Raw genomic sequence first — 12856 nt, 5'->3', positions numbered from 1 at the left:
AAAACCAACTTCCAATAGAAGCCCAAGATTGCATGGTTGCCAGGAGATGGCACTGGGACTGGAACCCAGGTCAGTCTGATTCAGGTCAGCCAAGCTTTCCTCTCCGCTCCACAGCCTTGAGGAAATGAAGCATGGCTGCACAGGGTGCTCACCAGAGTGAGTCTCCTGCCCTTGTCCTCATCTAGCAAAGTGGTTTCCTTTATCCACCTGAATACCTGTCACCCAATGAACACTGTCTCCCTGTATTTTAGAGGCTGATACTCTTAGCATAAACCCTGGAAAAGGAAAATCATTTAACTTTAGGCATTAGTTGTGACCCAATGAAAAATTGTCATTAAAGGACAGATTAATTAGCTAATTTTCCCATGATGACTCATTAATGAATTCTCTGGTGAAAGTGCTCCTCCAGACACTTAGGTAGAAAAATAGAAAAAGACAAAGCTAACGTGGGCAGAAGTCACTTCTGTCCCTTCTCCTGAGATAAGCCAATCGCTGGATCTTGCTTTCAGATGTGGAAGCCTGAGATCCTGACCCCAGTGTGGACCTGTCAACCGGCATGCATGCTCTGACCACACCTTACCTGCACATGCTTAGTTGGGAGCCGTCCCATCACAGCTCATCACCTGACATCTGTGATCTTTCTCTTTTCTGCTTACATTCTGCATCATCAGATGCTCAAGCAGAGGGCTTGGGTGACACAGTCAGATCCCTAAGTGTATGGGGATGATATATAAGTGAATACTTTCAGGAGTTTTCTGCCAAATTCTCTTAAGAAAAAAGAAAAAAACTTGCCTTTAAGACCTGCAGCCTTCACAGCTTAAAAAATATTTTCCCAAAGGAAAAGGAAACAATTTTTAAGTCATTTCCTACATGTTAAGGCAGGGATTTGTTTATACTACTTATACCAAGCTTTCAAACTTCAAGGAAATGATTTTCCCGGGGTGTCGGTTTGTAGAATTTAAAAATCCTAAAAATATTCAAAGCATGTGAGAAAGAGATGCAAATACAGATACTGCTGGAGGCTGGGGGCAGTGGGCTTATTCAGCCTTCAGTACTGCCGCAGGCCCTGGGTGGGCCTTTACTCAACCCTCCTGGCACCCTGGCTCCAGATGACCAGAGTTCAAATGTGCTCTGAGCTCTCCCAACAATACAAAGTCACTCCTCATCATGTCTCCCACCTCTCTCCTCTTTCATTTTGATAAGTTTGCAAGCAGATTACAAACTGTCTTCTCAACATTTTTACCTTCCACAATGGGATCTCACTAGAGATCATAGCAGGTGGCAAATTGGTCTGATTTATCATTATTTGCATTTTTAATTTGTGGTATTTTAGGCCCAGAGAGTTTTTTTTTATAGGTCTTAAAATGGAAACATAAACATTGATACATAATTCATTATCTGTTTTTCGTAATACATGTGGTTAACATCCCATTGACAAACAAAAAACTCATCAACGCTTTAAGCCAGACGAAGTTACAGCTTTAGCTCTCTTGGCCCTGCGCTTCCCCTCTGTGGTTTATAAGAATAAATTGCTTGGGACTGAAGCACCATCAGCAACCTCCATGCTGATGTTTTGTCAACAGGAAAAGCCTTCTCAGCTGTAGCTTTTTATTACTCAGAATGACCAAATCTTAAATACCTAAGGTGAAGTGTTGGGCTTCCACAATTCTCTGACTTGGGAACATTGGGTACTTTTAAATTTAAGCAAAAGGTTAGAGAGCAAGAGGGATACCTCCAATCCCCATCCTGCTTTCTCTTTCTTTCCAAAGCCCTAAACCTCACTCTACAATCTTCCCTTGTCGTCCTTGCCTTCCTCTTTCCCTCCCTGCTCCTGCTAGGCATTGCTCTTGGCATAACTCTAAGTTGGAAGAAAGATTAACACCCATAATCTTTTTGAAACAACAGCTCCACAGATAAACAACGTGCATAGACAGAAAGCCCAGGAATTTGACTGGGAAGACACCAGCAAAATAAAGGGACCTGGAGCAATTTTATCAGAAGGATGACCAGTGAAGAAAATCAAGCAGACTAATTCAAGAGAAATGTTGAGACCTTATTGTGTTCTTGGTGGCAGAAGCTGTAATTGAACTGAGATAGAAAAATTCCTTATTTTCCCATGCTACTCCCCGTGGCTCTACAAAGAGAGAGCCCATTCCAGCAAGATGGAATGCCTCTGAATAGTCTGTCCCACTCCGATCTTCCCCTTCTCTATCTCCTACTGCATAGGTAACCAATCAACCAAAATGTCATTTGTGGGCAGTACTCCCAGACTCCACATGTTAGGTATTGTGGGCAAGACCAAGAAGAGACCCTGTGCCCTCCAGGTGTTTAGTGGCCATTGGCACCATACAGTGCGGCATATGATTGGTCTGCAGTTATTTAGTGTATGTTGGTTTTATCCCCTTAACCATCCCATTTCACCACACCCGTCAAATAGCTCTACTAAATCCATATGTGTAGGAAGAGTTTAAACCATAGATAAAAGTGATCACTTGCTTCATCAGTTGAAATGATTATCCTTTTAGGATTTCCTTCATTCCCTTCATCAAGTATTTATAGAATACTTACTGGATTACTGGGCACCATTCAAGGCACTAGGAAGGCCTCAGTGGCCACATTGAGTTTTAATACCTTTGACCCAAGAAAATTAGAGAGACATAAGAAAATCTTTGAACAGCTGCATAATTTCCACCCAAAAGTAATGGCTTGCTAGCAGGCATCTGACACCAGCCACAATTTACTGAAGACGTTGACATTGGCTGTACATCTTACTAGTGACTAGAGTCTATTCTAGTGATAAAATGACTCTAAAAACAATAGCCTGGACAACTGAATCCAGGTTTTCATGCATGATGTTTTCTAGTCAGGAAGAGTTACTCCCAGAATGAGTGTTTTAGAGGATCTGGAGGATGACATATGACGTCTCCAGTGAGAACCTGATAGCTTTATTACGCAGTTGATGGCATTGGATCATCTCCATAACACATGGCTATAGCCAGCAATGGGTAGCCCCTTTAAAGCAGAACACACTTCTAAAGAGTGCATTTTAGAACACATACACTTGCTCTTTGTTCTTTTATTATATTTGACTTCCCTCTTGTTAAGTTGCTCTTCTCTCTGAGAAGATTTACAATGTCAGGAATGCATATACAAGGATAGTTGAATAAGTAATAAAGTTCTAAAGGAACACTTATGTTAATTTATAATGCGCCATTTGTCGACAATCTGAAAGACATTATTTCAAACAAAGGTAACTAGGGGGATGTTAATAACCAGCAAATGTATTTATGCTAACTCTTATTCTGAGTAAATCATTGCATTGTAGAAAGGATTTGTCATATTGTTAGTAGTGTTCTTAATTGTCCACAATTTTCATAATCTACTTTTTAAATCAAAATATCATAGTAGATGCTTTCAACAAACTTCCAGTTTTAGATATTATATATACTGAAATATGCCAGATTTGGGGTTTTAGTAAAGGAAACAAATGGCTGAGATGTAATTCCAAATGTTAGTCTAGCATCATTTTATTTAGTAAGGCTGGCATGCTCCCAGATTCCAGATAAGTAGACAATCGTGCAATTATCCAGATAATCTGATCCAAAAAATATTTTTGCTTGAATTTTTTTTTCTTGGCTAGACATATCTAAATTAATTGGCTTAGCCATTTCTTTTACATGGCCTGTGGTGATTCAGTCTGAAGCCCAGGGAACAAACAGAATTCCACCAAGTTTCCTTGGGACATCTTTGGCCATATTGTTGGTAAGAGGAGTTTATTGTACAGAAACAAGGAAAGAAGAGCCAGTAGCTCCATTCCTTGGGAGCTTCTTTGGGTGATCTCTACATCTACATCCATCAGGTTTTCTAGATGAGGCTATGAACAATGCAGGATTTAGGGAAGTGGCTCTAATTCAGTAGATGGGTCCAAGATGGGGGAGCTGATGGGGTAACGTTAGTTTAATTATAGAATTCTTCATCTATTCACAATTTGCAGTGCCCTGCAACTTCCTGCAGGCCTGGCTTTTCTGAACTTGGCTATGGTGATCCCATTCCTATAGACAGGCTTCCATGGCTTCATGCACGCACAACTAAATTGTCCCCATCTTTGGTCCCAGTGCCTCACATCTAAATCCTCTGATTCATCTTACCTACCAGTCAAGTAAATTTCCAGAACCGTGGCTTTCATCATTTTAGTTCCCTAAGCACCAACTTTTAGTGGCTTGCCATTTCCTACAGGATAATATTCATAGTGCTCAGCATGACACGCAGGGCCCTCTGAGATCTGCCCTCAACTCATCTCTTTAGCATTCTTCCCTGCGTCCCCCTAGAGGAAGTCTTTATTCTAGTCACATGGAGCTTCTGATCGGTCCCCTGCCTGCTGTGGGCCATTCTAGACCTCACCTTCACTTGCCTCCTCAAAATGCTGACCTTTCTCTTCCCACTGATCCAATTCTTCTTGCTTAGCAAGGCCCAGCCTAATTCTGTTTCCTCCTTTGAGATGTCCCTGAACAACATGGTCCATGGGGCCTCCTTTGCTGTGAGTTAATACCCATCCTTGGCTACCTAATTGGGTCCTGTGTAGGGGCAGCTCTTGCACTGACGTCTTGTTTGGACAATAAACTTTTCTCCTGCAGGTGACATCTTTCCTCAGCTCCATTGTCAGCCCTGTATGTGACACCTCTTTGTATGCTCCATGGTATCATAGGCTCTGATTGAAAGGCAGGGTGAGAAATTGTGAGCCAAGTTGTAGTTTCTACTCTTTCAGCCACACATTCTGCAGTGTAGAATCCCTTCATCATTCAGATAAAGACAAATGAAACTCTGAGAAGCCCAAGGGATGAACAAGGTCTCTGACTCATAATTTCCTGGAATGGCTAAGAACTGGTTCTGGGGTCTGAATGCCTAGATTAGAATAATTGTTTTGCTACTAACTAGCTATATGATCTCTCTCTATGTCTGTGCCCTTGTATAAAATGGGGATAATAGTGGTACCCATAGCAATGGTTGTTGAGGAGATTAAACAACAGCATATGGGTAAGGCAATTAGTTCTCAGCATATGGTAAGTGCCCACTTAATGTTTGCTCTTAATTATTATTAAACACTGTGTCAAAAGAATTAAGTCTCAGTCTTCTCTTTCAAGGGAAGTCTCAGTTGACAGTAAAAGCACAGGACTACTATTGAATAATGGACTTTGGAGATGGGTCCCCGTCTCATGAGCTAGCCTCGTAGGTCCAGGTATGTGCAGGGTGGCTGAATTACAGGGCTGTGCCATTGGCCCATCTACTGGGATGCCAAACTCAATTCTACAGAGACAGCTTTATTTCCATTTTCATGTATCTCCTCCTCAGCCCTTTGACAGGACAATAGTAGTAGCTTGCTAAGTTGTGAAAGGTTGCAGCCAAGTCTTTCTAGCATTAGATATGAGACGATCTAGGATCAACACAGTCTGAGAGGTGAACCAGACAAATTGAAATCATACAGGTGAGACAATCAAGAAGTCCAAGACCTGGACTGGGAAACAACCACAGGCATCCCAGGCACTCCTGAGCTCCCTGGGGCAGAGCTGAGGCATTTCTGCCAGAACCACAATCTCCTCCCGCCTGTGTGCTGCTTGTCTTTTACTGCATGGATTTGTACTTAAGTCACCTCATCACCACATTTACGTGGTTTCAAATATTCTACCTAATGGGTTGCTTTTCCCTCAGGCCTACACCTGACACGGGTTGAAGAAGTGCTAATCGTCCCCCATGAGGCCGAACTGCAAGACCCCAAGGCCTTTACCCTGTGTTAGACTGGAAGACAGCCCACTTGGCCACTGGACACACCTGGAAGAGCCCACCGGGCAAACCTGCCTGCGGGTTGGTGGGTGGGAGAGTTACCTTGAATTCAGTCTCAATGTTGGCTAGTCTGGCTAACTCGTTGCTTAGCTCCAGCGCGGTGAGGACAGGGTCTTCACTGGACAGGGACAAGTAGGCGGCACTTGCCAGTCCCTTGTAGGCGTTCATGCGGGAGCGCGAGTGGCTAAATGAGTCCTTCCGCTGCTTCTCGGTGCACTCGTTGCACTTGCAGAAGTAGTCGTGGGGCCGCTCAATGCGGGCGCCCTTGAGCAGGAGGATGTGCACAATCTCATACTCCTGGCAGTGGGCGGCCAGGATGATGGGTGTGATGTCATGGGAGAAGCGCGTGCCGTCCTCATCGTAGGCGTAGAAGTCGTCGTCCCGCAGCTCCTGCTCCAGCGGGCTGAGCGTCAGGCGCTGGCCCTGCGCAAAGGCCGGGTGGTTGAGGATTGCCTCCACAATGCGCACATAGCCCTTGCTGATGGCCAGTAGCAGCGCGTCCCCCACCCGCGCCAGGTTCTCCTTCTTGAGCAGCAGCTCTGTGACTTCCAGATGCTCATTACCGACCGCCAGCTGCAGCGCGTTCTGCCCCATGTAGTCTACACAGTTGAAGTTGAGGGTCTTGGATTCCTCCAGCATTTTCCTGACCACCGGGATGTTGCCATACTCGGCTGAGTCCAAGAAGCGTTCCTCCTCAGGCGTCAGGCTGGTGCCTTTCTCGTTGAACATGTAGGCGGGACCTCGGATGGCCTGGCGGCGGCCCTTCTCCCTCAGTGTCGTGTGCCTGCGCTGCATGTTTTTGAAGGCGTTGCTCCCCAGCCTGTGGGGTGACAAGGCAAAGATGCTGGGTTACTCTGTTTGTGGGTTCCCCAGGGCAGAGCAAACAAAAATTGTTGAGATAAACAAGGAAGTCATGACTGAAATCTTATGAGAAATTATGAAATTTTCCTAGAAATCATTAGCTTATAATTGAGATTAAGAAAAATTGGATAACCTGAACTATTCTTATTCAAAAGAAGAATATCGGCTTAGTTATCCAGCATCTGTGCCCCTTGGGTGGAGGAGTGGCAGCAGAGCTGAAGTGTGGGTTTGCTTGGAACGTAATGGGAGATGGAGGTGGAGAGTGTGCGGTAGTGATGTGGTGGAAACAGGCCAAGGGCTGCGGGTTTTATTTCCATTTGTGCAAAGTTGAGCATGTCACTTAACTTCCCTGTGCTTTGGTACAGTGCTTCTCCGCGCTTTTACCTATACAATGTGGGTAACTTTTTGTGTGCCATCGACGCCATAAGAGGATTAATGAGGTGATGTGCATATAGAAAGTGTTCAGTCACTGTTGGCTTTATTCTGTCCCCTCCTGCCTATTGGTATGCCTAGTTCTCCAAGGGCACTGCCATAGAGGTGGCCACCACAGACACTGCTGCCACTGGCTCAGGTGTGTCACCACTGAGCTCCCTGCATTATGACAAAACTGCAGTAACAGGCAAGTGTGGCCACATACCTCTGTTTCTACATTTAGTGCTATGTTATATGGGGACTATGCTTCCTTTCTGGTCCCCATGCAGCCTAAGCACCGACTAAGGGGCAAGATGTGGCAGGGAGCAGGCCTAGACTCATTGCTACTTACTGTTGACCACTGAAGTAGCCCTTCTGAGGAAATTCAGTCATAGCTTCTTAAGATCAAACATGGATGGAGGAATAGGTCAATTGATATGTTGGGTTTATTTCTAACTTGTCGTTGTTTCCCATTGTGGCATAGTGTGGAGGTAATACTAGTCCTACTAATAATAGCAGTTAACATTTCTTAAGTGCCTACTGTATGCCAGGAACTATACCAAGAAGTTAATATACTTCACATATATTACTTGTGTAGTTCTTGTGTCAACACTATAAGGTAGATATTATTATTATCCTTATCTCAGATGAAGATCCTGAGACAAGTGGGACTGAAGAACAGGATTTGAAGTCAAAAAGGTCTGGAGCAGGCATCCTGGCTCCACCTTTTGCCAGCCTCGTGACTATGGACAAGTTACCTAACCTTTAGTTTGCAGGATTTTAAAATGGCGGACTAGGGGCTGGCCCCATGGCCAAGTGGTTAAGTTCACACGCTCTGCTGCAGGGGGCCCAGTGTTTTGTTGGTTTGAATCCTGGGCGCGGACATGGCACTGCTCATCAAACCACACTGAGGTGGCATCCCACATGCCACAACTAGAAAGACCCACAACTACGAATATATATCTATGTACCAGGGGGCTTTGAGGAGAAAAAGGAAAAAAATAAAAAATCTTAAAATGCCGGACTAAGAGAATAACAGCTATAGTGTAATTTGAGCTTCAGCTGGATACCCCATTTCCAGCTAGCCTTGAAACCTTGAGCAGGTCCCCAGCTCAAGATGCTTTAACTGTTAAATAGAGAGGCTGGACCAGATGTCCCCTAACTCTTTACAAACTTGAACATCTCAAGCTTTTCTGATTCTCCAATTGCCCCTACCCATATCTTCTATTTTCCTTTTCTATTCTAACTAATAAACCTATTATATATTATACTATATTATATTATATTATAATAAATCTATTATATATTAAATAATCTAGTAAATATTATTTGAACAATATGAGTGGCATACATTTCAAAAAGGGAATATCTGTTCTAAAGAGTAAGTACTTGGGGATTTGTCTTGATCTATTTTCCACGTTCCCAGTTGTCTTGTTGTTACTGATCGTGTCTCCATGCATTAAGAATACTCAGTACTTCACTTAAACCAATTGTAACAAGCAAGCAAACAAAAGTAATCGCAGAGGAAGTCTTTTAAGTTAAACTGAGTGTTTTGAGATTTTAAATTTTGGGCTCCATTTAGGTTTCTGCTCATTTTTCCTTTTGACCTGCTCAAACCTTTTTGGTTTTAGCTCCTTTAGGGGGCCCTATCTAGTACAGAGCAAAGACTTGGAGGTCAGAATCTGTACTCTAATCCTGCCTAGGCCTGAGTCACACTTCTTAGGAGAAGCTGCTAAATTATTCAGGGGAGCAGTTTCTTCATCTGCAAAAAGTAGAAGGAATAATTATGGGCAACTCCCTCAAAAGGCAACTGTGGGTCATAAATCCTGATTAAAGAGCTCTGTGCTCCTTTAGGAAGAGTGTCTGAACTGCCATCCACTTTTCTAAAGTACACTTTGGTAAGAGATTTCTGGGAAAAAGATTCTCAGGATTCAAGTTGATAAGCTCCTTCTGAGCCAGTTTCTCTCAACAATACTATCATTCCAGGGAGAGAGGCTGCTCACTGATGCCGAAGCAGATTGGGACTGTTTATTGGGAGTCCAACAAAGATCTTTACAGGAGAGAGGGACTCATAAATAGGATGCAGGCATTTATTATTATAGGATTTCAGAAGGCGAGGAAAAGACTGAGTTGAAAGCTAAGCAATTTACTCATTTGTGTTGCCAAAGGGCTTGTTTCAGAGGATGTTATAAACTCAGTTTCAAGGTCTGTCATCTAGGTGCAAACAGTCAGCAGGGAATTGAGCCCACAAAAGACTAGTAATCTTTCTAATGGAATTACTCAGCCTGTCCTATGTTGAGGCTTCTACCCCTCTCAGGAGCACCTCTCTGGACTTAGCTATCACAACTCAACCCAAGAAGAGGCAGTTTCCACTCAAGAGCATCTGAGCAGTACGCCAGAGATGAAACGTCAGCTATCCTAGAAGGAATTGGCATTGAGCTTGATTCCATGTCACTTTTTCATTAGAGGTCTGCTCAAGAGGGAGAATAGGTCAGACTTCAAGGTCAAGAGTACACAGCTATTACACAGCAACAAGCCATGGAGAGATTAATTCAAAGGAAATATAACTACTGAACCAAGTCAGAGCAGAGAAGCGTTTCACAAGGAACATATAAATACCCTATCTAAATTCAGAGTCCATAGGAATATCATAGGCGCTGCAGCCTACAAGCTTAAAGGATGTTAAAGCATCATTTGTTAATTCCCCTCATTAAACAAACAAACATAAAAAACAAGGTATTAGCATTCTTATATTTTAGGTGGAGAAACTGAGGTAAGTGAAGCAAAGTGACTAGACCTTAGCGCAAATAATTATCTGCACAAGAGTAGCACATCATATAAACCATGATGCTTCCATAACAATTATGTTTTATCAAAAAAATACACGTATGGCTGGTATTTGTCAGAAGTTAAAGTGTCCTCATCACTTGACATGCATTTTCTTGAATGACCTTGAAAGCAGACACCCAGATGTAGTAAGAAACAAGCCTCTCTTTCCCAGGCTTTAAAACCTCAGCTTTGGGGATACATTTGGATATCAGTTCTGCTCCTTTCTTGGCAGAATTTGGCATTGATGAAACCTTATGGGCCTTGAAGTCATGTATGCCTATAAGCATATAGTGGGATACACTACTCAATGAAATTGCTCGCACCGGAGGGCTTTTCAAAGCAGACCCTGGAGCCACAGGAAGTGATTCAGCTATTGACAAAGGCCTTTTAACCTCACTGAGAGCTTCTTATTAGCTTTGACTCTCTCTTACCCTAATATCCCTGTAATGATGGTTTTTAAACATTTATTTTATTTTTCAGCTTTATTAAGATATAATTGACAAATACAATTGTAAAATATTTAAGGTATACATTGTGGTGATTTGATGTCTGCATACATCATGAAAGGAATCCCACCATCAGGTTGATTAACAGATCCATCACCTCACATATTTATATGTATATGTTTTTTTGGTGAGAACATTTAAGTTCTACTCTCTTAGCAAATTTCAATTATATGATACAGTGTTATCAATTATAGTCACCATGTATTACATCGGATCTTCTGACCTTATTCATCTTATAGCTGAAAATTTTCACCCTTTTATGAAGCTCTCCCTATTTCCCCCATTAAAACATTTATACACCTATGAATATATTTAGCCACCATGTCCTTGCCATTCAGTCTTGACATTATAGGTAGGCTTTAGCCCTACATTTAATATGGGCTGGAAAAAATCCACAAAAGATGATATGTCAGAAAGATAAAGTCTTTTGATCCCTAATAGCCGATGGCCAAAGCTCTCGCTCATGAATCAGATGTGTTGCTCTGCTGGACAGTGCAGATCTTATCACAGTTTTAGGGCCAATAATGAAGAAAATGATTCTTCCTAAAATGCAATTAGCACTTGATTGCCATTACTTTAATATTTTTCTTAAAAATGAACTTTGAATGCAAATACCTTTTTATTTGCATATATTATTGAGATAATGAGTGATCAAACTCATCAAACACCTCAATTAAGATACTGTGTTTTTCATTTTCCATAAATGCATACATTGACATTTGATGTCATTGAGAAGAAGGGTTCCAATGGAAACAAAACCGTATTTGAGAGGAGGACTGATTATTAAACTCCCTCTTGATCCTTTGGTTGCTATTTTTACCAAGCTGCTCTTACAGATGCATCAACTAGTTGAAGGAAGCCAGATGTCAGTGATCCATGAAAAGTATAAATTCTGTACCCTAAGTCCAGCTGCAAATGAGCACGACCATAAAGCTTTTTGGACACAGGGATTGTGGTTAATTACTGATGAAAAAAGGCAACTTAATCAAAATGTCTATTTAGAGAAATTTGTTGTCCCTTTTGGAAAATTGGTGCATACACCATAGATCTCCATGGAAATTATCCCAGTCTGAGACCAATTCAGTCTGTCACATTTCAGAACTGAACGTAGAGCCACACGAAATCTAGGAGTCAGGTCAGTCACCTAGGAAAACCTACCTCTGGTCTGTGCATCCTCTCCAAGTGTACATATTTTGAGGTTTAGTCAAGAGCAACAGTGATGAAATAGTCAAGTGATTTGGAGTCTTCTCCTAAACCTTAATTCTCTTACTAATAGAAAGGGAATAATAAAATGTATCCTCCATGTGCCTCAGGACCACAGTGAAGCTGAAATAATGTATATCAAATGCCCTGGATACTGGAAAGCCTTATACAAATGTCATATGATAATGATCAAAACTTACGTATCAGTACACTTAAGTAAATGATTATAAATTGGCTTATGTTTTACTCTACACTAATATATTCAGCTTAGCTATTTTTCTAAATGACTATATAATAGTGATAGTTAACATATATTACACATTTGCCATGTACCAGACACTGTGCTAAGTACTTTATATCAATTATTGTTTTAAATTCACACAGATCATAAGTTTAGCTATTCTCCTTGATGACTAATCATAATGATTAACATTTATTACACATTAACCATGTTGCAAGCACCATGCTGAGTACTTTTGTGTATTATCATTTTGAATTCTCATAAACTGCTATATGATATAGATGCTACTGTCATTCCCACTTAACAGATGATGAAATGAGGCCTAGATAAATGTCCACTTTTGCCAAGGCTGCACAACTTGTTAACAGTAGACCACTATTAGGAGTCTAATTTGTCTGATTTCAAAGCCCATGTTTTCGGCTGGTATGCTGCTGCCATCCATCTTCCTCCTGCATTTTTTATAAGTTTCTTTAGACTGTAAGTTTTTCTATTAGACTGCAGGATCTTTGAGGGCAGGAAATTATTTATTTGTATGGTGCATATACCTGCTGCCTAGTACTCCTGATGCCTGGCATTTGGTGCATGGTCAAATAACTTAATTCTTAAATACTTGAATTTGGGTTTGTCATTAAAGAAGACCAATAAAATAGAGATGTTAGTGTTTACCAGTGTCATCCTTCTTACAAATACAGGAGCCATGTAATCCTGTAACTGCTATTTCCTATTTGTAACTGACAACTTTTTAAGTAAGTTATGAGTTCTAAAGCAAAATTAGTTTCCAGTAAGCTCCGCTATAAATAATGGCCCATAAATTGCTAGATGAGACAGTCAATATCAGAAGGTGTTTTAAGCCCTTTGGATGACTGTGGCAGAAAACTGAGGCATTCTCACTTTTCTAAAACACTCCTGAAAAATTTTATGTATTTCCAAAGGCTTCCAACTTATTTCTAAGTATCATCTTTCTTAT

At 41.6% G+C, this 12856-nt stretch overlaps 1 protein-coding gene and 1 long non-coding RNA gene across 3 annotated transcripts in view; one reads left to right on the top strand and one right to left on the bottom strand.

The window, feature by feature from the left end:
* The window catches only part of LOC103554378 (uncharacterized), a 241058-nt gene that overhangs the window by 64684 nt on the left and 163518 nt on the right, over positions 1-12856 (top strand). The window lies entirely within an intron of this gene.
* The window catches only part of TRPC7 (transient receptor potential cation channel subfamily C member 7), a 132270-nt gene that overhangs the window by 117215 nt on the left and 2199 nt on the right, over positions 1-12856 (bottom strand). For both annotated transcript variants that reach the window (XM_008525412.2, XM_070570943.1), the window contains exon 2: positions 5881-6658. In XM_008525412.2, the coding sequence (XP_008523634.2) occupies positions 5881-6658 (778 nt within the window). The remainder of the gene's footprint in view (positions 1-5880; positions 6659-12856) is intronic.

Source organism: Equus przewalskii, chromosome 13 (assembly GCF_037783145.1).
Source record: "Equus przewalskii isolate Varuska chromosome 13, EquPr2, whole genome shotgun sequence".
In the NCBI taxonomy this organism is placed as follows: Eukaryota; Metazoa; Chordata; class Mammalia; order Perissodactyla; family Equidae; genus Equus; species Equus przewalskii.
This window is presented reverse-complemented; position numbering and strand designations above follow the sequence as displayed.